The 26113-nt window shown below is 41.2% G+C and overlaps 1 protein-coding gene across 1 annotated transcript in view; it reads left to right on the top strand.

Annotated features, from left to right (window-relative positions):
* The first annotated feature begins 13440 nt into the window (after positions 1–13440).
* MID2 (midline 2) overlaps positions 13441–26113 on the top strand; it is a 138985-nt gene continuing 126312 nt past the window's right edge. The window contains exon 1 of the mRNA XM_040468460.1: positions 13441–13505. Coding sequence (XP_040324394.1) covers positions 13457–13505 — 49 coding nt within the window. The 5' untranslated portion in view covers positions 13441–13456. The remainder of the gene's footprint in view (positions 13506–26113) is intronic.

The raw sequence follows: 26113 nt of genomic DNA, 5'->3' as shown, positions 1-26113 counted from the left end.
GACCCGATGAATTCAATGTCCCATCCTTCTTCCTTTTAGTTTTTTTATACACAAAAAGAACAAGGTGCAAATTTATAAGCAAGTGTTAAGAGAACATGAACTAAGAACTGATTTGAAAGGGACAGCATTAATAAGGAAACAAAAATAAGATCCTATATATGTAGGATATTTGTGTCTGTGATTGTGTATTTACTTCTACATGGAGCTTTGCCTGTGGATATTGGAGGTGTGTGGGCGATGTTGGAATATGGAGATATACGAGCAAGGAGGATTTGTATAGAGGGGTGTGTGAATGGGCACTTGTGTCAGGTGTCTTGATCTCATTTGAGGGCCACTTTACATAGAGCTCAAGAAATGGTTACCATTTTAATAATTAAAAATTTTTAACAGTTTTATTTATTGTTGAGAGAAAGAGAGACAGACAGACAGTGAGTGGGGGAGGGGCAGAGAGAGAGGGAGACACAGAATCCGAAGCAGGCTCAAGCCCTGCTTGAACCCACGAACCTCGAGATCATGACCTGAGCCGAAATCGGATGCTTAACCGACTGAACCACTCAGGTGCCCCTTAATAATTTTTTAAAAATAGTAGTAGTAGTAGTAGTAGTAGTAATATAAGGCCGTGGTACTCAAAGAATCTGTAGTTTTTTTTAGATATTCTTTAAACACTGGTTTTACTATAGTTTGGTTTTCTATCCCTCTATTACAACTTGGATTTGCTTTACTCAGATTTGACATATATTTCTCTTGGTGGAATTAAAATATATCCCCCCTATAGAAGAATTTTAGATGGAGTACTGACAGTGGTTACTTCTAACGAAGGGGTGGGGTTAGGGAGGGTGAAAGGAGTAAAGGCAAGGGACTTTCTAGTTTTATCATGTGCCAAAAAATTAGTATGTTTTACTATATAAATTAAATAATTTTATTATTAAAGTAACGAGATTATTTTTTGTAATTTAAAATCTTTTTTTAAAGTTTATTCATTTTGAGAGAGAGAGAGAGAGAGAGAGAGAGAGAGAGAGAGAGAAAGCATGCACAAGCAGGGGAGGGGGGCAGAGAGAAAGGGAGAGAGAGGGAGAGAGAGAGAGAGAGAGAGAGAGAGAGAATCCCAAGCAGGCTCCCCACTGTCAGCACAGCCCTGATACGGGGCTCAAACTCACAAACCATGAGATCATGACCTGAGCCAAAATCAAGAGTTGACATGAGCGTCTGGTTAAGCATCTGACTTTGGCTCAGGTCATGATCTCACGGTTCATGAGCTGGAATCTGCATCAGGCTCTCTGCTATGAATGCAGAGCTCACTTCTGGATCCTCTGTCTCCCTCTCTCTCTGCTCCTCCCCTGCTTGTGCTCTCTCTCTCTCTCTCAAAAATAGATAAATAAAAAGAGTCAGACACTTAACCAACTGAGCCCCCAGGTGCCCCAATACAAGGTTATTTTAGAAAACAGCTGGTGTGAGGTGGTGTGAAGAAGCCTCCAAATTTACTCACAATTCTGCCAGCCAAGAGCAACTTTTATCTTACTTAGCCTCCCTCTTTGCAGAACTGTGTCATGGAGGTCATATGTTATCACATCCTAATATCCACAGCGCATTGTCTTCTGGAGCTCAAGGTCTCGTGAGAGAAAGAGAGAGAGAGAGAGAGAGAGAGAGAGAGGAGAAGAGTGGCTTCCCAGAAGAGGTGATGTCTGGATTGAGACTTAAAGATGCATTGCGAGGGCTGAGCCCATTTTCTAGTGCCTAGTAAGCATTTGCATAATGCGATAGTGGATATAAAACACTTAGTGGCTAGCACATAGTAAGAGCTAGACCTTATTATTACCTGACCCTTTCAAACAGATTTGAATGGCAACTTGTGTTCGCTATGAGGAGTAATTGAGATAATGCATGTAAAGTACTAAAGATAGTGCCTGGCATTTAATATGTACACGGTACATGGTGGCAGTTTATAGCGTTCTTTGTTGGTAGTGGTTTTATTATTTTGGGATTCTACTGGTTTGAGATGGAATCTTCTGTCTCTGATCTTCTGTTGTTTGACTCTGGAGTTTGTCCTGTTACATTATTTCCTTTTCTTTATTTTTTTATTTAAAAATTTAAAAATATTTTGTTTTTGAGAGAGGGACAGACAGACAGAGCTCGAGTGGAGGAGGGGCAGAGGGAGAGCAAGACAGAATCTGAAGCAGGCTCCAGGCTCTGAGCTGTCAGCACAGAGCCCGATGTGGGGCCTGAACCCAGGAACCACTGTGAGATCATAACCTGAGCTGAAGTTGGATGCTTAACCGACTGAGCCACCCAGGTGCCCCTGTTCTGTTACATTAAGATATGATGTCTCCAAGTATGCTTATGTTCGGAGCTCCTTTCCTCACAACAACCACTGGCTAACCACCACTGCCACTATCACCAGCCACGTGGTGTGCTCCTGTTGTAATCTCCAAAAGCATACAGAACCTATTGGAGCTTGATGGTAGAAGTGGAGCAGACCCCTGGTTTGCCTTAGAAAATATTTTTTGTATACTAAAGAGATAGTTTCTGGGTTTCTGATTAGTACAGCTCCTGTATTGCTGAAGACAGATGGTAGAAGTGAATCAAAAGCTTTCCCCATCTTTTGGGGGCACTTTCATTATTCTGGACCAGAGGGTAGAGCGTACATAGGCTGCAAGTGTGCTCCTCAGTCCAACCACATCTCCCCACAAAAGCCAAGAGCAACTCCTTCCTCACTAGCAGCTGGCGGTCACTTTTTCCCAGGGTCCCTAGTTAGTGCAACTCTTAGGGTTTTTGCAGAGCTTTGCGGGTATTCTAATGGGAATTTGTAATGTTTATTTATTTTGAGACGGAGAGAGGGGGAGAGAGAGAGAGAGAGAGAGAGAGAGAGAGAGAGAGAGAACAAATGAAGGAGGAGCAGAGAGAGAAGGAGAGAGCGAGAATCCCAAGCAAGCTCTGCTCCACCAGTGCAGAGACTGATGCGGGGCTTGAACCCACAAACCATGAGATCATGACCTGAGCTGAAACCAAGAGTCAGCTTAACCAACTGAGCCACACAGGTGCCGCTTTAATGGGCATTTGTAAATGGTGGGTATCAGAGATTGCTAGAGATTGCCACCCTATTAACCCAGAGTGCCCTGAATATAATCAATCTTCTTACTAAAGACTTCAGTAAGAAGGCACAGAAGACCTTTGTTTTTTCCATGGTCCTTTGTGAACTAGCTTTCCACCCCTCCATCCTGATGATCCTGTTTTCGGGAGTCATCTCCATTCACCCAATACAGGAGTCCTCTGCCTTTTTGTAAGGAAAAATTGTGCTGAACTTTCCTGAAGCTTTGATCTCCTCTGGTGAGAGGGAGGTTAAGGGTAGAAGGAAGCTGAATGAACCTAGGGGCTGCCCGTCAGGGTGTGGGAGTGAGGAGGGTTGGGGAGCAGGGACACTATTTTCTGTCTTCCCCTCTGAGCTGCTAACCCAGGCACATTACAGAGAGCAGGGCAGGAGGAAGGTGACTACCTTGAAGAGATAACTTGTAAGGCTTCCATGTTGCTTGTAGATCCCAAGCTACTGATTAGGGACCCCTGACCTAATATAGCAGAAAAATGGTTTGTGTTGTTGTTGCTGCTGGTTTTTAATATCCTTCCCAATGTGTATGTCCCTTCCTGTATTAGTTTTCTGAGTCTTGATACTGTGCACTCAGATTGATCTCTTAGCCCTACTTTCCACTTCTTGGGCCATTTTCATTTACGTTTCAGCCACCTCTGGAATTCTGGACCTGGTTTATCTAGTCCTTTGTCACCACTCCATATGTGGACATAAAGGCAGCCTCCAACTCGTACATAGGCTAAGATCTCAAAGTTCATTCCGAAGTCGGTTGTTTGGAAGGAGACATGCATTTTTCTATAGAAGAAAAAAAGAAAAAAAATGTTATAAATATTAGTTACAGTTTCAGACCAGCCCATTTTATATATATATATATATATATATATGCCATCCCACTATATATATTAGAAGTGTGTATAATATATATATTGTATATAATATAATATATAATAATATATAATATTATATAATATATATTAATATATATAATATATAATATATATAATATATATAATATATAATATATATTATTAGTTATATTATAAATTAGTTATATATATTAGTTATAATATTAGATATAATATAAAAAATATTTATTTTTATATATATATATATATATATATATATATCTGGAGCCTGCTTCAGATCCTCTGTCTCCCTCTCTCTTTCCCCCTCCCCCGCTCACACTCTGTCTCTGTCTGTCTGTCTCTCTCTCAAAAGTAAATTAAAAAAACATTAAAATTAAAAAAATGTGGGCAATTTTCAAGGAAAAGTTAGAAAATCTTGGTCATCCAGCTAAAACAGGAAGAGAATCCAAGGGAATAAGAAATGCTTTAGCCTTATTGCTGGCTGGAGCTGGAGTCAAGGAATTTGAATTGGATGAGGTAGATGAAGCTTTCATGGAGGCTCTCTAGGGGACTTTTGACTACTTTGCAAGGTTGCAGAGGGTCACAACACTAGTTCTTTATTATTTCTAATTTCACTTCAAAACTGATGGCTTTCAGGGTGCCTGGATGAGTCAGTCTTGGTTTTGGCTCGGGTCTCACAGTTCATGAGTTCAAGCCCCACATGATGGCACAGAGCCTGCTTGGGATTCTCTCTCTCTCTCTCTCTCTCTCTCTCTCTCTGTCCTTCCCTCACTTGTGTGCGCTCTCTCTCTCTCAAAATAAATAAATAAACATTTTTAAAAAACTGATGGCTTTCAGGTGTGGCTGGCTGGCTCAGTTGGGGGAGCATTCAACTCTTGTTCTCAAGATCCTGAGTTCGAGCCCCATGTTGGAGGTGGAGCCTATTAAAAAAACAAAACTGATGGCTTTCAGTAATCATAACTACCATATACTGGGCTCCTACTGTGTGACAATTCACATACCTGCTCCTCATTTGATCCTCACAATAGCACTCTAAAGTAAATACTATAAATGACCTTTATTTTACAGACCAGGAGACTGGGTTTCAGAAAGGTCAGTGAACTTGACGAAGGTTATTAGGTACAAATGAAAAGAAAGCCAGTGATTTCCCATTCCCCAACCCCATGCTTTTACGGTGTGTACCCAGCCACCCTTTTCTTTCCCTTGTCAGGAGGTACGTTATGAGCATTACTCCTAGGGCTATCAGCCATGATTAGAGTTGTTTGTTAGCTCATATAGGAAATGAAGAACGAAGAAGTCAAGAGAGGTGAAGGGAGGGAGGAAAGGATGGAGGAAGGGAAAGGTTTTAGCTAGGGAGAAGCTCAATGAAGAACACCAGATACAGAAGTGCTTCTCAAACTGTACTGTGCATATAAATCACCTGATGCCAGCAGTGCAGATTATTTTTCAGCAGGTCTGGGGAGGGGCCTGAGATTCCTGCTTTCCTAACAGGCTCCTGGGTGCCCCTGCTCCTGTTGGTCCAGGGCAACACTTTGAATAGCAAGGCCCGGGGCGCCTGGGTGGCTCAGTCGGTTAAGCGGCCGACTTCGGCTCAGGTCACGATCTCACACTCCGTGAGTTCGAGCCCCGCGTCGGGCTCTGTGCTGACAGCTCAGAGCATGGAGCCTGTTTCAGATTCTGTGTCTCCCTCTCTCTGACCCTCCCCCATTCATGCTCTGTCTCTCTCTGTCTCAAAAATAAATAAACGTTGAATAGCAAGGCCCTATAGCGTAAATGATAAACAAAAAAATCAGACATCGTTAACATCCCGTTCTTAAATTTTTTCAATGTTTATTTATTTTTGAGGGGGGTGGAGAGAGAGAGAGAGAGAGAGAGAGAATCTGAAACAGGCTCCAGGCTCTGAGCTGTCAGCACAGAGCTGGACGCGGGGCTCGAACTCCCAAAACATGAGAGCATGACCTGAGCCTAAGTCCATCACTTCACTGACTAAGCCAGCCAGGTGCCCCATTACCCCGTTCTTAATTTAATCAAGATCAGCTTGTACACTGAACACTCACTTTATTATTCTCTTTTCTCCTGTAGGCTGTCCCAGGCCACTGTCTCTGCTTCGGGTCTGCCTGTCTGTTTCAGCTTATGCCCACCTGCTCTTTTAAATCCAGGTGTTAAAGACATATGAGCATCTTCTGCCACTCTGAGCTCTAAGCAGCCTTAATCAGGCATTAGTTTCTCTTGGCACCGGCTAGATCTCTGGCCATGGGGTTCCAGGTCTCAACAGCTGCTCCCAGCTATCTTTCTACCACTAGGAACAGGCTTTATAAAGGTAAAGCGTGTAACACTACTGTCCCAGTTCTTTCTAATTTCCTTTCTCAGAGTTGCTGCCTTCATTTGCAGCCAGAAAGAACCTGGCTTATTTTTTTGGCAGAGTTGAAATAATACCAAGCATTAGTCTAAGGCAGCCGTTGGAAAGGCTCTTCACAGAGTCTTCCCACCAATTCCAAAAGGCCAGTAAAATTTATTTCCTGGAAGCTTATTTGCCCTGCCTTGCCACTGTCTCTCTTCCCTCCCCCCAGGATTTTGATCATGATCCTTTTGAGCCATTCTTCAAATTTTTCTTCTATTTTTAGAGTCTCTGACTCATTCTTCCCCCATAGCAAAAGTCAGGGAGGGCCTTCTGTTCTAGCCAAGCTCTCCTTTTTAAAGTTGGAAATAGTCTTTCAGTGTCTACAAATCAACTTGATGATTGGTGGTGCACAATGACTGGATTGCTTTTCCATCTTCTCTCTCTGTGTGTCCTTTCTAATTCCCCTTTTAGGTAGTGTTTGTCCAGCCTCCACTTGAGTACACTAGATAAGTTCACATTTCATGATTGGATAAATGAAAAGCTGTACTGAAAAGGACTTGCAATCTTTCCTTTGTAACTTCTATCCATTAATTTTACTTTTACCATATGGAGCAGAAAGAATCCTTCAAATGTTTCATGATGGCTGTCATATTTTCTTTTAACCATCTCTTAGCCCAGTTCCTAATCAGTCCTCAGTAGTTTCTTGACCCCTATCTAGATGCACCTTAAAATAAGGCACCTAGAAATGGATATACCGCTCCATACTCATTGGTGCTGAGTACATTTGGACCGTTCCTTCCTCTGACCTTCTAATACAATTTTACGATTATGTTGGCTTAAAAAAAAAAGTCATCTTGGGGCACCTGGGTGGCTCAGTGCATTAAGCGTCTGACTTCAGCTCAGGTCATGACCTCGCAATTCATGAGTTCGAGCCCCACATCAGGCCCTGTGCTGACAGTTTGGAGCCTGGAGCCTGCTTCAGATTCTGTGTCTCCTCTCTCTCTGCCACTTCCCACACTCGCACTCTGCCTCTCTCTCTCTCTCTCTCTCTCTCTCTCTCTCTCTCAAAAATAAATAAACATTAAAAAAAAAGTCATCTCTTCACATATATTGAGCATCTACCTTGGGTCAGATACAGTACCTAACATCTACTAAGCAACCTCTCCAAAGGTTCAGTGGTAGAGGGTCTCTGTTCTCTCTTACCCCATCGGGCCAGGAGACGGCATATAGCTAACCTCTTCCAATACTTCTCCCTGTTGTCTACCACCCTCCAGGTCTCTCACTTATTGACGACCTCAGCACCTCACTTATTGTCTCCCCAACTCTGGTTACCATCCTGAGTGACTTTAATGACTCATCTAAAGCTTCATCCTTTCTTCCTTTTTTGTTTTTTAAAGTTTACGTATTTAAGCAATCTCTACACCCAATGTGGGGCTCAAACCCACAATCCCAAGATCAAGAGCTGCATGCTCTATGGACTGAGCCAGCCAGGTGCCCCCAAGCTTCATCCTTTCAATCATTTTCACCTCCAATCCACTTCACCAACCAATTCCCATGATCTACTTTATTTTCAGCAGAGGACCTCACCACTTATTTCATTATGCAAATCAAAGCCATCAGATGCTCACTTTTATTTTCCTGCCCTGACCCCACCCTGCCATATAGTTGCTTCCCTACACATCCTAATCTCCTTCTCTTTTTTCTTTCTTTTCTTTCTACTTTTTTTTTCTTTTTCTTTTTCCTTTTTTTTTTTTTTTTTTTTTTTGCCTTGCAGGAATAGGCCTAGCTTGTCCAGTTCAAGGCTAAGCCATGTATTTATGCTTCAGAGCCCATTCTCTCCCATCTCCTTGGAGACTTTTCTCCATTGGTTATCCCTTTTCTCATCTGTATCCTCAACCACTCTTTCTCTTTTTACTGGCTGCTTCTCATTGGCATTTAGACATGCTTGACTTTCTCACATTCAAAGGAAAAAAAAAAAAACAAGCAAAATTCTTCTTCAACTCTGTTCCCAACTGGTGCTCACCCTATTTCTTTCCTTCCGTGATCACGGAAGCTTTTCAAACACAGCAGTCTACACTTGGTGTCTCCATTTCCTCGCCTTCCATTCCAAACTCAGCCCTGCCCTTTCCCCCACAGTCTGGCTTTTCTGACCCCAGAACACCATTCTTACTGCTCTTGTTGAGGAAACCAATGACATCCTGATTGCCAAACCCAGCAAACAATTTTAAGTCTTTATTTTCCTGGAGCTCTCTCTGCTGCATTTAACATAAATGAATGCTCTCACTCCACTTCCGTCCTCATGCCTCTCTTGAAAGTGCCTACGCTATGGCTCTGGTCATGCCGTTCCTCTCCTGACTCTCCTCGTTCCTCTTGGTTATTCCTTCCTGTTTTCCTTTCTGGACTCTTCCTCTGCCACCCCTTCAATGCTGCTCTTTCCCAGGATTCTTCTCATTCTATACCTTTCCTTGGGTCATCTTATCCATCCCCATGGTTTTACCTACTTTGCTGTTCACTCCCTGATCTATATTTATAGCCTCAGATCTCTCTCATGAGCTCCAAACCTGAATATTCAATTGTGACTAAACATATAGGACATGGTATGTTCCACAGGTACCTCAAAACTAAGCTCAGTTTGTCACAAATTCATCTTCCTTACTCACATCTGCCTCCCCCCCATCCATCCCACTACCACCATTTTGGTGATGCAGACTCTTTTTTTTTTTTTTTTAAATTTTTTTTTTTTTGGTGATGCAGACTCTTATCCACACAGTTGTCCCGACCTGAAACTTAGGAGTCACCCAAGACTCTTCATTCAACCAGTTGCCAAGAGTTGTTAAAGTCTATCTTCTAAGTATCTGGTGTGTCTTTTCTTTATGTTACTACAGAGTACTAGTCCAGACTCTCCATCACCTTTCTTTAAGCTATTTAAATAGCTTCTCAACTGGTCTCCTGCCTCTTGACCTACTCCCCTTTATTTTTCAAACATTTTTTTTTCAACTTTTTTGGGACAGAGAGAGACAGAGCATGAACGGGGGAGGAGCAGAAAGAGAGGGAGACACAGAATCGGAAACAGGCTCCAGGCTCCGAGCCATCAGCCCAGAGCCCGACGCGGGGCTCGAACTCACGGACCACGAGATCGTGACCTGGCTGAAGTCGGACGCTTAACCGACTGCGCCACCCAGGCGCCCCAATTTTTCAAACATTTTTAATGTTTATTTATTTATTTTGAGAAAGAGAGAAAACACAAGTGGGGGAGGGGCAAAGAGGAGAGACAGAATCCCAAGCGGCTCTGCACCATCAGCACAGAGCCTGATGTGGGGCTTGAACTCACGAACCATGAGATCATGACCTGAGCTGAGATCAAGAGTCAGAGCCTTAACAAACTGAACCACCCAGGCTCCCTGGCCTATTCCCCACCTAATCTGCTCTCCATATTGGTGCTAGAATTGGTTTTCTGTAATGCAAATCAGATCACATCATTCCTCTGCTTCAGGCCTTAGCATGACTCCCCACTATTTACTGGTAGTGTCCAAGCTGCTCTATATGCCTTTATAAAGCCTTTCATAACCTGGCCCTGCCTACCCTTCCAGTCTTATCTCTTATAATATTTTCCTTGTCCTCCTACCCAAATAATACCAAACTGAACACCCCATTAAGCTTTCATGCCTTTGTACATACGGTTCTGCCGAGAATGACCCCTTGTCTTCCAGCCAAATTTATTCAAGTTTCAAAATTGAGCTTGGAGTGTGTCAAGATAGTTACACAAGAAACTAACAGTAATTTGCCTCTGCAGAGAAGTGGGTGGCTGGGGCAAAGGGGTAGGAGGCCAACTTCAGACTCCCTCCCGTTTCTCATTCTTTTCTACATTTCCTATTTTGCACCAGAAATGTGAATTGGCTACTTGAAACATAAATACAATGTGATCCTTTTTTTAAGGAGACTTAGGGATCCTATCTTCTAGAAAGTGGTCTCCCTCTCATCCTTTCCCTTCTGTGATTTTACCTCCTTTCTTTGTGTTACTTCTGGGTCTAGTACATGCTCATGTAAGTGAAATAATCACATTTGTTGTAATTGATCTTTTACGTCATTTGTCTCTCCAGACTGCGAGCTCCTTGAGGGCAGAAGCTGTCTGTGGTTATTTCCCAAGAATCTGGCATGGTGCTCCATAAATGTTTATCAAGCCAAAGAAAAAATGAATGAAGAAATGAAATATGGGATGCCCCAATTGTAAAACAGGGCTCCCAAGCCTGTGTCTTTCCAAATCTCCCTCACTTTGTTCTTTTGCCTTGTGTTGAATCTAAAAGTAATAATTTACATATATTAAGTATTATCCATCACCTTGTCAGTTTGGATTTAGCATCATCCAAGGCTGCCCAGATCCATTCAAAATCCCTCCTACCTTGAATCATTGGAAGATTTGATCGGTATTTATATGTCTTATTCCGGGTCACTGAATTACAGAATGGAATACTTTGTCCAACACATGCTGTTTATTGAACACCTACAATGTGTTAAGCATTGTGCCAGGTGCTTTTTACACTTGACACTGTCACAGCATTTGCTGAGAGGTAGATATTTTGATCCCCAGTTTACAGATGTGGAAATTGACATTAGTATGGTTAAGCACTTTGCCCAAGGTTACATTTCTAGTAAGTGGTGAAACTGGGATTTGAACTGAGGTCTTTTGACTTCAAAATTTTGACTTCAAAAATCAATTTGACTTCAAAATTGATTCATAACACTACACTGACAGAAAGGGGCCTCCCCACTGCCTGATCATTCTGCAAGGGGTTCTTCAACGTTGGCTTGAAGCTCTTGGTGCCTAGTGCTCACTGCTCACCAAGGCAGTCCCTTCCATCTCAGGCAGTTTTGACCTTTTTAAAAGCTCTCGTTTGTAGGAAGCCAAAATTATAAATGAGCTGAACAAGACACAACCAAGAATAGAGCCTTTTGGCTCCCTGCTAGAACTTCCCTTTTGGTCTGACACCAAGCCATTAGTTTACTCAACTAGTTACAGACTCATCCCAACAAACACCTGGAGCACCCAGCCTATATTTTGCCATCTCGTCTACAAGAAAATTATGGGAAACTTTGTCCAATGCCTGGATAAAATGCAACCCGCTATAGCTATCACATTCTCTGATCTGCCAATCTAGTAACCAGATTAAAAAAAAAAAAAAGAAATGAAGCCTGGGAGGGATATTTGTTTTTAACAGCGCAATTTGTCAATGACTCAAAGTAATGAGTTTCTAGCTGCAGACTTTCAGACATCATTGAGAGGCTGTCAGGAAGATGGTTTTTGGGCAGTGGGCTTCCCAATGCTCTTCAAATGACATCTAAATAAGCAGGGCCCGCCATTTTCATTGCTTTGAATTGTACAGCACTGTCGTTTGCACCTGGTTTTTATTTAGGCTTCTATTTCAGTTTTCGATTTTATTTTTCTTTGACTGTGTTCTGCCCTTGCACATGTTTTCTCTGTCTGGTTCATTCCCAAAATTTCTACATCCTCCTTCCAAACACACACACACACACACACACACACACACACACACACACTCACCCTCCTTGTCTGTTGAGAGTCAGTGCATATGCAGCTCCCCCCCTCTGGAAGCCTTCTCTGATGCCCCCACGCTGATTAACTGCTTCTCCTCTGTGACGTAGTAGGAAGTGCACAAGGTGACCATCACAGAGCAGATCTCCAGGAAATGTTAGTTCCCTTCTCCCTTTCGCCTTTATATATTTCTACAACAGTGTTGATCACACCATATTGTATTTTCTTGTTTACTTGTCTGGCTTCATCACTCAATTTTGAACGTACAAGTTCGTTCATTTGACAGATATTTATTGCATGTCTACTGTGTGTGCAGATCGTTGCTCATGCTTAGTGCTGGGGGTACAATAATTTCTGAAAATCGTAAGTTCACCATGTCTTTTTCATTGTTGTATTCATAGCACCTAGCATAGTGCATGGCAAATAAAGAGTGTTCATTAAGTGTTTAAGAGAAAACATTTCCTCAGCAGAGTTCCTCCAAGTGTGGTCCTTGCACTACTTGCATCTGGAGGGGTGCAGTTTAGATGTTAAATGTCAGTTCCTGGATCTTGCTCTGGATCTACTCAGTCAGAGCTTTGTGGCAGTATCAGTATCATAGACAATGACATTTATCTGAGGCGTGATTATTGATAATAGATCTACCAAGTCAGAATCTCTGAAGGTTGGGCTGCAAGAATCTACATTTCCATCTAGTAGTGCAGGTATTTCTTGCGCATTAAAATTTGGGAACTGTTGCAAAATGGGGGGGTGTGGAGCTAATGGCTATTTTTGGAAAGTGTAGCTAAAACCGATTGAATCATTCTTAATGCCTCTGACTGGGGTAGGAAAATTTAGTAAAGGCAGAAAAGGGCATTAGTTAAAATTCTCTGGGGAGGTTTTTGAAATAGATGGACTAGTCTAAGATGAAAAGTGGAATTATTGCTAATAAAATCTAATCTTAATTTAGGTCAAATTTATGATACCAGAATGTTTTCATTTTTATAGAGCTACATGTATACTTGATAGTGTATATAGATAGATAGAGAGAGAGAGATAGAGAGACTTTTGTCTAACCTAACAATACCATATATTGATTCCCATATTATAGACTTGAATCATAAATTTGTTATTTTAAACTATGACAGGGTGTATTACAATTGTATTTGTGCTTTGGCCCGGATTATATATATGATTTACCTGATGCCTAGTCCTTGATCACGAATGATAGTAGTGCTCATTCTCCATGAAACTTTGATCTGTTTTACCGTTTTGTGCCATATTTTTCCACAGCATTCTGTTATTAAATTGTTCTTTGGTAATAGATTAGGTATGTAAGATCTGAGTTAATAAAAGGCACCATAACATCCCTTTAAAGAAGACTTGCAAAGTTGCATTTTATGACCTTGCTCCTGGGGCCTGGAACTTTCTATTTTAAGTTTGCCTTGACATGATCCTCATAGTCAAGAGCTGAGGTGTCTATGCGTCAGGGCACAAACCTCTTAAATATACCAGGTTTGTGTTTCTGGTTCCTTTCTTGTAACTTTACTTTTTTAACAATTTAATTTAGGGTTTTTTTTAGCGGTATCACTGCTGCCAAGATGGACCACAAGCCACTGCCCTCACGGCGCCCATTAGGCACCATGTCCAATGACCTGAGACTTCTGTGCAGTGATCCCTCCTTGGAGCTGAGTGAGTACCGGGACCAGCAGTTTGGTGGCAATAATGATGAGCAGGAGAAATTACTGAAAGAAAGCTTCACACTTTATGTGGGGATCTTTCCTTTTATACTACGGAAAAGCAAATATATGAGCTCTTTAGTAGATGTGGTGATGTCAAGAATATGTTTATGGGCCTGGATAAAATTAAGAAAATGGCATGTGGTTTCTGTTTTGTAGAATACCATAACAGATTTGAGGCTGAAAATGCCATGTGGTGCCTAAACGGGACCCGCCTAGATGATTGTATTATCCGCACAGATTGGGATCTAGGCTTTAGAGAGGGCAGACAGTATGGCCATCCCCGACGTGGGGGCCAGGTAAGAGATGAGTTTCATGAAGATTTTAATGCTGGTAGAGGAGGCTTTAGAGAAGCCTATGACAGGAGAGAAATCCACTAATGACAAACCTGCAGCTCTGGCCCCTAGAAAAGTCTATTAAGGAGCACCACCAGGTCAGCACATAACCCATTTTGTAACAAGTTTAAATTACTTGCTGAGCAGAGACCCTTTTGATGTATTTTTTCTCTCTGAAATGTTATTAAATGGCACAAACCAAAACATTCTCTTGTTCTTGTCTTAATTTTGAAGCTGGCTGTCAGATTACCAATTTGTCCATCTGGTGGTCAAAAGTGAAGTGTTCTTTAGGAATAAATGAGGTATGTAAGATCCAAGTCAACCAAACTTCCATGTCAGGAAGACTTCAGTTGGATTTTATAGTCATGTTTCCAGGGCCTGAAATGATTTTTTAAAGATATTTGACAAATAAAGTCAAATAAATGGAAAATTAACAAATATATATCAAAGGAATAAAAGCACATTACTTTAAAACATAAGAAAAAGGCAAGAACTGTGTCTAGTTTATTTCTGTATACCCAGCACTTTGCACAGTAGAGCCACTCAGTAAATGTTGAATAAATGGTGTGCCTGGATGGCTCAGTCGGTTGAGTGTCTGACTTCAGCTCAGGTCATGATCTCATGATTTGTGGGTTCAAGCCCTGCATCGGACTCTGCGCTGACAGTTCAGAGCCTAGACTCTCCTTCAGATTCTGTGTCTCCTTCTCTCTCTGCCCCTCTCCCGCTAGTGATCTCTCTGTCTCTCAAGAATAAATAAATGTTAAAAAAATTTTAAGAAAAATATGGAAGAGTTTATAATGAAACAAAAATCCTCTTTCTCCACCTATTCCTATCCCAGGCCTATTCCCTGGTCAATAACTTTTAATTTTTTTTAAAGATTTTGTTTTTAAGTAACCTCTGCACCCAATGTGGGGCTCGAACTCATTATGGGATCAAGAGTCGCATGCTCTACCAACTGAGCCAGCCAGGAGCCCTTAATTTTTTTTAGCAAGTTTTTTGGTTGTTGTCATTTCTTTCCTGGTAGTTTCTTCCATATTTCTAAAACACCATGACTATATATACTATTTATTTTCATTTTAAACATCTTCTATTGACTTCTTGCTTTCATAGATGAGTGTTTAGTTCACTTACACTCACATTTGAACTTTTCTCCATCTTCTTAATATAGTTTACACTTTATTTACTTTTTATTTTTTTAATTTTTTAAATGTTTATTTATTTATGAGAGAGAGACAGAGTGTGAGCGGGGGAGGGGCAGAGAGAGAGGGAGACACAGAATCTGAAGCAGGCTCCAGGCTCTGAGCTGTCAGCACAGAGCCCGATGCGGGGCTTGAACTCATGAACCGTGAGATCATGACCTGAGCCGAAGTCAGATGCTTAACCGACTGAGCCACCCAGGCACCCCAACACTTTATTTACTTTTTCTATTGTTACATGACATAGGTCAGGTTATACTGCAGTAACAATCTAAAAAACTTTAGTGGCTTAAAATCACTAAAGTTTGTTCCTCACACTATATTTCCATTGCCAGTTGCCTGGGGGTTCTGCTCCACACTGCAGTGATCATCCTCCTTCTGGGGCCCAGAAGGCCTAGACACCGTTATTAGTGTGAATTAGTTGTCACAATTCCCTCCCTCTTGCTGGTGACTGGTTTAGGAATCCTGGCTTAAGCCGACCAGAGGTTGACAAACCCTGTGATGATCATTATTTATAAATTCAGGGGTGGACGATGATCAATGGGGACCACAGTAAAAGTGAAATGAAGCATTTTTAGTTTATGCATGAAGGAGAGATTGTCTCTGTCATTCCCACTGGATGTGAATAAGTATGTATAGAAGGATTGCTACAAGCAGCCTTATAATCACAACAGAAACTAGCCCCAGGAAGAACTGGACACTTTAAACGGTGAAAGGAGGGACCGAAGAAACTGCATCCTTCAAGAAATTATTCAACTTCTGAAATCAACTAATCTTGCAGCACGCACTGTGTCTCAATGTCCTATTGTGTGAGATAAGACATTATTTTATTGTGTAAGCCAGCTTGTTAACAGGCAGCTGAAAGCACTCTGATACCAAATACTTTTTCTTGATTCTATTCTTGTGTAAATGATTTAAGTTTCTCCCTTGAGAGCTCAAGTATCTATCTCCGGGGTTCATGACCTTACATCTGGAAAGTTAGTAAAAATCAGTTTCTTACTCCTGATTCCTTCACCCTGTGACCTGAGGTACTCTTCTCTGGTCAACAAAATTCTTGCCTGAATAAGAGAGGAAAAGGAATGTCAACTCTTTATAGAATGACTATTATGCACTGGGCACTTTGGGTGAGGCTTTAAAACACAGTCCCATTTATTCACAACAACCGTGTGCCTGTTACATAAGTGAGGAAACTGAAGACTGGAGAAGTAAGGTCACCAACTAGCAGGCGGCAGAGCTGGGGTTCAAGGCAAGCGATTCTATGTCAAAGCTGGTGCCCTTCATCAGGGTACTCCATTGTCTCCTGCCCTTGCTTACCTTCAGTCAGGCCATTAGGTCCAAACCTCTCTTTGACGTTCCTTTTTCTCTGGAAATTATCCCACTGGCTACATCGTATCTGAGCTCTCTCTCCCCCAAGCAAGCTTCTTGAATGTGTTGTCCTTTCTGCCTTGATATCCAGTATCACTCAGGCTCAACACGAATACCATCCAGCCATATTTATCTTGACTTCATGGGAGAAAAAGGAGCATCTGACATGGATTTCTGGCCAACATAATTTACTCTGCATACAGTAATGGAGTTTACCCACATCTTATGATCTCCCTTTTACAACTTCCTTGAAATGGAAAAAGAGATTTTGAAAGTCGTGGGATCCAGAATTTGTTTTTAATTACATAATGTTTCTGGAGGAATATCTTGGCATATCTCTCAACCCCTCCTCCTAGTGGCCCCACTTGTATTGCTCCCAAGATGTCTTTTCCTAGATTCAGGGAAAGCATTTAGCAATGTCTTGTGAAGCATACTTTTGGTTAAGTAAAGGAACGTTCATACTGTATGGCTAGAAGACTCCTCCAGTAGTTTTTACAATACACCAAGTTCTTCGAAATCATGCTGAATACATCAATAGAATAAAGGAAAAAAGTCACATGATCATATCAATAGGCACAGAAAAAGCTTTTGAAAAAATGCAATACCCTTTTCATGATAAAAATGCTCAAAAACTAGGAATAGAACAGAGCTTCCTCACTCTGATCAAGGGCATCTATAGGAGCGTCTGGGTGGCTCAGTCGGTTAAGCATCCAACTTCAGCTCAGGTCATGATCGTATTACGGTTGGTGGGTTTGAGCCTTGCATAGGGCTCTGTGCTGACAGTTCAGAGCCTGGAGTCTGCTTCATATTCTATGTCTCCTTCTCTCTCTGCCCTTCCCCCGCTCACACTCTCTGTCTCTCTCAAAAATAAACATTAAAAAAATGTAAAAAGGGCACCTATGAAAACCCCACAGCTAACATACTCAGTGTTGAAAGACTGAAAGCTTTACCCCTAAGATCAGGAACAAGACACTTTTATTCAATATTGTACTAGAGGTTTTAAGCTACGACAATTAGGCAAGAAAATAAAATCAAGGACACCTGCAATGGAGAAGAATATGTGTAAATATTCTTATTTGCAGGTGACATGATCTCATATAAAGAAACTCAGGGGGCGCCTGAGTGGCTTAGTCGGTTAAGCGTATGACTTCGGCTCAGGTCATGATCTCGCAGTTCGTGGGCTCCCACATTGGGCTCTGTGCTGACAGCTCAGAGCCTGGAGCCTGCTTCAGATTCTGTCTCCCTCACTCTTTGCCCCTCCCGTGCTCACGCTCTCTCTCTGTCTCTCTCTATCTCTCAAAAATAAATAAACATTAAAATTTTTTTTTAAAAAAATAAAAAGAAAAAAAGAAAAGAAAAGAAACCCAAGAGTCCCCAAAAAATAACTATTAGAGCTAATAGTTTAGCAAAGTTGCAGGATACAAAATCAATATACAAAAATCAATTGCACTTCTATGAACTATCAATAAAAAAATCCAAAATGAAATTTAAAAAGCAATTTCATGTATAAGAAAATAAAAAATAATAAAATATTTAGGGAAAAAATATAACAAAAAAGTGCTAAATGTATACTCTGAAAACTACAAAATATTGTTGAAAGAAATTAAATAAATAATTGAAATTAATGGAAATAAATTGAAAAATATCCTGTGGTTCATGGATTGAAAGACTTTTTACTATTGCTAACAGACAATAACTCCCAAAGTGATCTATAGATTCAATGCAATTCTTATCAAAATCCCAGCTGATTTTTGTAGAAATCAATGAGCTGACCCCCAAATTCATATGGAAATGTAATAGAATGACCGAAACAATCATAAAGAGAAGAAGTTGGAAAACTCACACTTCATGATTTCAAAACTTACTACAAAGCTATATAGTAAACAAGACTGTTGTACTGGCATAAGGATAGACATACATCAATGGAATAGAATTGAGAGTACAGAAGTAGATTTACAGTCAAATTTTTTTTTGACAAGGGAACTACAACAATTCAATGGGGGAAAGAATAGCATTTTATTTTTTCTTTTTTATAAGTTTTTATTTAGGGGCACCTGGGCGGTTTAGTTGGTTAAACGTCCAACTTCAGCTCAGGTCATGATCTGGCAGTTCTTGAGCTCGAGCCCCGCATCAGGCTCTGTGCTGATAGCTCAGAGCCTGGAGCCTGCTCAGGTTTCTGTGTGTGTGTGTCTCTCTCACTCTGCCCCTCCCCCACTCATGCTCTCTCTCTCTCTCTCTCTCTCTCTCTCTCTCTCTCTCTCAAAAATAAAAAAAACATTAATTTTTTTTAAAAATACAAGTTTTTATTTAAATTCCAGTTAGTTAACATAACAGTGTAATATTAGTTTCAGGTGTACAATATAGTGATTCAACATTTCCATGCAATACCCTATGCTCATCACAAGTGCCCTCCTTAATCCCTATCACTTATTTCACCTATCCCCCACCCACTTCCCCTCTGGTAACCATCCGTTTGTTTCACTACTAGATATTTACCCAAAGAATACAAAAATAAAAATTCAAAGGGATACATGCACGCCAATGTTTATAGCAGCATTATCTACAATAGTCAAATTATGGAAACAGCCCAAGTGTCCATCGACTAATGAATAGATAAAGAAGCTGTGGTATATATGTACAATGGATATTACTCAACCATAAAAATGAATGAAATCTTGCCATTTGCAAAGACGTGGATGGAGCTACAGAGTATTACACTAAGTGAAATAAGTCAGAGAAAGACAAATGCCATGTGATTTCACTCATATGTGGAATTTAAGAAACAAAATAAAATGAGCAAAGGGGAAAAAAAGAGAAGCAAACCAAGAAACAGACTCTTAACTATACAGAACAAACTGTTGGTTACCAGGGGGGAGGTGGGTGGGGGGAAGAAGACATCCAGATGGCCAGCAGACACATGAAAAGATGCTCAACATCACTGACCATCAGAGAAATACAAGTCAAAACTACAATAAAATATCATTCACACCTGTCAGAATGGCTAAAATCGATACAAGAAACAACAGGTGCTGGCAAGGATGTGGAGCAAGGGGAGCCCTCTTGCACTGTTGGTGGGAATGCAAACTGGTGCAGCCACTGTGGAAAACAGTATGGAGTTTCCTCAGAAAGTTAAAAATAGAACTACCCTACGATCCAGCCATTGCACCAGTAGGTATTTACCCAAAGAATAGCCTTTTAAACAAATGGTGCTGGGACAACTGGATATCCATATGCAAAAGAATAAAGTTGGACCCCTACCACACACCATGTACAAAAATCAACTCCAAATGGATCAAAGACTTAAAAAGCTAAAGCTATAAACATGTTAGAAGAAAACATAGACATACATCTTCAAGACCTTGGGTTAGGCAATGGCTTCTTAGATATGATGCCATAAGCACAAATAGCCAAAGGGAAAATAGATAATTTGGATATTATCAAAATTAAAGACTTTTGTGTTTCAAAGGACACCAACAAGGAAGTAGAAAGACAATCCAAATAATAGGAGAAAGATTTTGCAACTTACGTATCTAATAAGGGACTTGTATCTAGAATATATAAAGAAGTCTTATAATTAACAATAAAAAACAAATAACTTACAAATGGACAAAGGATGTAAATAGATATTTCTCCAAAGAAGAAATACACATAGTCAATAAGCATATGAAAAGATGCTCAGCATCAGTAGCCATCAGGGAAATGCTCTCAAAACCACAATGGGATGCTAGCTTGCAAACACTAGGACAGCTATAACCAAAAAGTCCGATAATAACAAGCAATGGTAAGAATGTAGAGAAATTGAAACCTTTGTATGTTGCTGATAGGAATATAAAGTTGTGTGGCTGCTTTGAAAATAGTCTGTGAGTTCCTTGAAATGTTAACATAAAATTGCCATATGACCCAGCAATTCTACTCTTAAGTGTATACCTAAAAGAAATGAAAACATGTCCACACAAAAACTTGTACATGAGAGCTCATAGTACCATAAATTATAATAACCAAAACGTGGAAACAACCCATAGTCCATCTACTGATGAATGGACAAACAAATGTGATATATCCATATGAAGCAATATTATTTGGCTGTAAAAAGGAATGAAGAACTGATACATGACTCAATATGAACGAACTTTGAAAACATTATGCTAAAGTGAAAGAAAACCAGTCAAAAAGGATCACAGATTATATGATTTCACTTATATAAAATGTTCACAGTAGGCCAATCCATAAAAGACAGAAAGTAGATGAATGCCAGGATTTGGGGGAAAGTGGAAAATGTGATTGCTAATGCATATGAAGTTGCATTTTGGGGTGGTGAAAATGTTTTAAAATTGATTGTAGTAATGGTTGCACAGGTCTGTGAATATACCAAAAGCTTTAAATGGATGAATTGTACGGTATGTGACATAGCTCAATAAAAGCGGTTACAAAATCATGCTGGGGGTGCCTGAGTGGCTTAATCAGTTAGGTGTCTGACTTCAGCTCCAGTCATGATCCCATGGTTCATCAGTTCTAGCCTCACATCGGGCTCTCTGCTGTCAGTGTGGAGCCTGCTTTGGATCCTCTGCTCCCCCCTCTCAATGCAACTTCCCTGCTTGCACGGTCTCTTATAAATAAATAAATAAACATTAAAAAAATAAAACAAAATAAAAAAAATCATGCTGAATAGGGGTGCTTGGGTGGCTCAGCCTGTTAAGTGTCTGACTCTTGATTTTGACTCAGGTCATGATTTCATGGTTCGTGAGTCGGGCTCTGTGCTGACAGAGCAGAATCTGCTTGGGATTCTCTCTCTGCCCCTCTCCCATTTGCATGCATACCCTCTCTCTCAAAATAAATAAACATTAAAAGATCATGCTGAATAAAAAGCTTGTTGGAGGTGGACAGAGAAAAGGGGACAGACTATTTTATCTGTGTCTCTTCTAGTGATATCGAAGGCTTTGCTCGATTAAACACTTCTTACCTAAGACTTGCCTTCCCTACAACCCTTTCAACTTCAGCCCATTTTCTTTTGATTTGTGTTCCTTGATGGGTTTTTCTATGGTGCTAGTACCACGAACACCTTCCTTTGTGGGGTGAGGGGATGCATATTTAGTCCAATATTTGGATTCTTTGCTGTATTCTGTCCTAGAGGAACTATCTGCTTGTCTGGGTAAGGATAGGACACTGGAACAATTTCTGATCTAAATCCAGGGATAGCTGGAATGGATATATAATGCGACATTTAAATCATCTCCTCTCTGCGGGGCGCCTGGGTGGCGCAGTCGGTTAAGCGTCCGACTTCAGCCAGGTCACGATCTCGCGGTCCGTGAGTTCGAGCCCCGCGTCAGGCTCTGGGCTGATGGCTCAGAGCCTGGAGCCTGTTTCCGATTCTGTGTCTCCCTCTCTCTCTGCCCCTCCCCCGTTCATGCTCTGTCTCTCTCTGTCCCAAAAATAAAATAAAACGTTAAAAAAAAAAATAAATCATCTCCTCTCTGAAAGAGTTTTGATATCCACTTGATGCTTTTGGATTTCTTTGTGTATCTGGCCAATGAAATCTTCATCTTTACCGATTTTCCAGATTAAAAAACCAGTTCCCTTGGAACTTTAACTGGCTATCCCCAGAGAGGCAGAGAGAGAGGGAGAGAGACAATCCCAAGCAGGCTCCATGCTATCAGCACAGAGTTTGATGCAGGGCTCAAACCCACAAACCACGAGATCATGACCTGAGTGTAAATCAAGAGTCAGACACTCAATGGACTGAACCACTCAGTCGCCCCTGACTTTTACTATTTTATTTTTTTTTAATTTTTTTTTAACGTTTATTTATTTTTGAGACAGAGAGAGACAGAGCATGAACGGGGGAGGGTCAGAGAGAGAGGGAGACACAGAATCTGAAACAGGCTCCAGGCTCTGAGCTGTCAGCACAGAGCCCGACGCGGGGCTCGAACTCATGGACCGCGAGATCATGACCCGAGCCGAAGTCGGCCGCTTAACCGACTGAGCCACCCAGGCGCCCCGTGACTTTTACTGTTTTAAAACTCATATTCATTAAATAAATAATTATTGAGTCCCTACTATGTGCCAGCCACTCTATAGGTTTTGAGAATACAGCAATGAACAAAATGGACAAATATTCCTGCCTTCATGGAACTTGTGTTTTCAAAGGAGAGGGCAGAAAAGAAATAAGTAAAATAAGTAGGTTGGATGGTGATAAGCTCTGAAGTGTTCAAATAGATCAAGGAAGAGATATAAGGACTACGCAAGGTTGGACTGCAATGGAATATAGAATGCTCAGTAGGTCTCACTTGAGCAAAAATCTTTAAGAGGTGAAGGAGTAAGTCATTTGGATACTGAGTGTGATAGATTTTGTGACTGTAATAATTCCTCTCATCCAGTATGTTCTTTTTGTAATGTGACTTTGCTACTCTTCCGATCAAGAGGTAGAGTTGTCCCCTCTCTTTTCCAATCTGGGCTGGTCTTGTCATTTGCTTTAACTAACAGAATGGGATAAGAACTATTTGTAAAACCATCAATGCTAGGCCTTAAGAGATCTCACAGCTTTTGTTTTAGCAGTTAACCTCTTAGTACATGGTTGCTATTTAGAGAAGTCTAAACTCTCCAGCTGGAAAAAAAGACCATGAGGAAAAGAATTAAGGTGCCCCAGTCAGCAGCCAGTGCCAAGGCTCCAGTCATGTGAGTGGTGCCATCTTGGATACTCCAGATCCAGTCAAGCTGCCCAATCTGACACCATGTGGAGCAGAGATGAGCCTTCCCTACTGAATTCTGCCCAAAGGACACAGACAAAAAAAGTAAATCTATAGAATAATTATAAATCATGTTAGATTCTACAAAGGAAGCAAACAAGAGGATAAGAAGAGTGACATAGGGGACATACTTTAGAGGCACTAGCCTGGGACGTCATCTCTAAGGGGTTGACATTTGAGTTCACACTTAAAGGACACAAAGGAATGGTGGTAATAGTGTACAAGGCAGAAGAAACATCAAGTTCAAAGACTTTGACTCAAAGAGGGAACTTAAGTGTGTTTCAAACACTTAAAGAAAACCAGGGAAGCTAAAACAAGGAAGATGAGGCCAGAGAGGCAGACAGAGACTAGATTGCATAAGGTCTAGCCAGGTGGTCAAGAATTTTTATTTCTTTTTCCCTAGGTGCACCGAAGGTTTTAAAACAATGTATTGGTGTGATCTTTCATTTTGAAATGGTCACTTTTGCTGTTGTGGGAGAAAGGATTAGAGGGGGAGAAATGCAAGTGGAGAAATTCGGTCATATTGCAATCTAGGCTAGCCTTGAAAGTAGCCAGGTTACAGTGGTGACAACGAAGATGGAGAAGTGTGGCTAACTTTCAGATATGTTTTGAAGAAACAGCCTGCTGATGAGTGAGACATGAAGCACAGGATAAGAGAAAAGGAAGAATCAAAGATGACATAGATTTCTGGTTTAGGCAAAGGAGTGATGGTGGTGCTCTCTGCTGAATGTAAGGAAACGATTAGGAGAATCCAGTCTTCTGTTTTGGATATGTAAAATGTGGTATATTTGCATGATATCTGTATATAGGTGTCAAGTGGACAACAGGAACCCATAGGAGAACTCCTAACTGGGAGATTTATTTGGGGGTTGCCAGGAAAAAAGGGCACTTAGAGTTAGGGGAATGGCTGAGATTACCCAGTGAGAGAATATAGCATGAAATGGGAAGAAGGTATAAGACAGATCACCGAAGAATATCAATATTTAAAAATTAACTAAAGGAAGAACAGATAGCAAAACATAGTGAATGGTGGCCAAGAAGTTAGGAGGAAAACCACAAGACTGTGGTGTCAAGAAAGGCAAGAGAGAAATGTATTTCAAGTGGAAGGAGTGGCCAACAGTGCTAAATGTTGCTGACAGCATGAGTAAAATGAGGACAGGTAAGTGCCTATTACATTTGGCAATATCTAGGTCATTGGTGACAAGAGCTGTTTTGGTAGAATGGTAGAGGTGGAGGTCTGATTGCAATGGATTGAGGATTGAATGGGAAGGCAAGAAGTGGAGACAGCATATGTAGAGAGCTGTATATATGAAAAGTTGGCTATCAACAGGAATAGATAAACGGGATGGGAGTTGGATATATGGACAAGGGAGAATGTATATTTTTAAGATCAGCAGTATTAGAACACACTTGATCTTTGATGGAAATGATCCTAAGGAGAAGTAAAGATTGGTGTTGCAGAAGAGGAAGGAGATAACTGAAGAAGATTCCTTGAGGTAAAGAAAAGGGACAGGATTCAGAGCACAATGGATGGACTTGAGTGCCCTTTCAAAGTTTAAGTCTGCAAACTTAAAGCAAAACTGATCAACTTAGTCATGTGATACCCCCCTGCACTATTCAGCCGCCTGCTTGGGTGAAGTCTCCAAGAAGGCAAATGGCAGAGGTCATTCGAGATTGGAGTTTGGCCAGAAAGAGAGTTTCAACAGAGGGAGAGATGACCAAGGGAATTGACCGTATTTGCAAGGATGAAACATGGATTCAGGACTGGCTAAGGAATGAAATAAAGTCAGAATGGAGGCTGATGGATATTGTGAAGAGTGATGGCCAACAGATAGGAGGTCTTGGAGAGGGTGTGTGTGTGTGTGTGTGTGTGTGTGTGTGTATCGGTGGTAAGGATGGTTGGCAGAGGAGTGTGACATTTCAAATAAAAATGGCAGAGGTAGTAGGATGTTGGTGATGATAATGTCCAGGGGTAGCCATAGGAATAGGTGGCTGAGTTGGAATGAAGGAAAAAAAAAAAAAGCATGGGAGATGGCTAGGTCGAGGAACTGAGAATCTGGTGGTTCATCCATGTGAATGCTGAAGCACTAGCTTTGTGGAGTAGGAGGACAACATCATCTACTGAGTGTGAGTCAATCAGTGTGTTTGCTCTTTTCCAAAGAAGCTGGTTTTTGTGTTTGGACTCTAACTACTCTGAACCTCAGCTGGACCCTCTGCAATACTGGGTAATTCACCATTTCCCTAATTAGCTCCCTCTCTCATTCCTCAGAACAGTTATTTTGGCTATATACTACTTTCTGAAGTAAGTACCTCTCTCCTCACGCTTTGTGCATGACTTTGCTTCCTACCATCAAAGGCCATCGGCTATCAGGAGGGCAATCTCTCACACCAGCTCCTTACATACAAACTTACTTATATATGCACAATACCACCGTTTCTTCCTTAAGTGGGATCTAATCTGTTCTCCTAAGACTAATGCACCATCAATGTGGAGCTCCACAAATGTGCCCCATGCCAGCAACATCCCCTCTCTTCTGTATCTTTACCCTATTTCTACTCAATGTTTCCCCTGAGGATCTGAACTGGCACATATCTGTCCCATCTGTATAACAGCAGTGGCTGCAACCATTACCACCACTGTCCTTCATCTGGGCTTGTCCTCACGGGCAAACTCATTGAAAGTAAAGTAAAACTGGGCGCCTGGGTGGCGCAGTCGGTTAAGCGTCCGACTTCAGCCAGGTCACAATCTCGCGGTCCGCGAGTTCGAGCCCTGCATCAGGCTCTGGGCTGATGGCTCAGAGCCTGGAGCCTGTTTCCGATTCTGTGTCTCCCTCTCTCTCTGCCCCTCCCCCGTTCATGCTCTGTCTCTCTCTGTCCCAAAAATAAATAAACGTTGGAAAAAAAAATAAAAAAAAAAAGAAA

This window comes from Herpailurus yagouaroundi, unplaced genomic scaffold, assembly GCF_014898765.1.
Source record: "Herpailurus yagouaroundi ecotype Mexico unplaced genomic scaffold, PumYag 67700, whole genome shotgun sequence".
NCBI lineage: Eukaryota > Metazoa > Chordata > Mammalia > Carnivora > Felidae > Herpailurus > Herpailurus yagouaroundi.
Note: the sequence above shows the minus strand (reverse complement) of the source record. Positions and strands in the feature narration are given on the sequence as shown.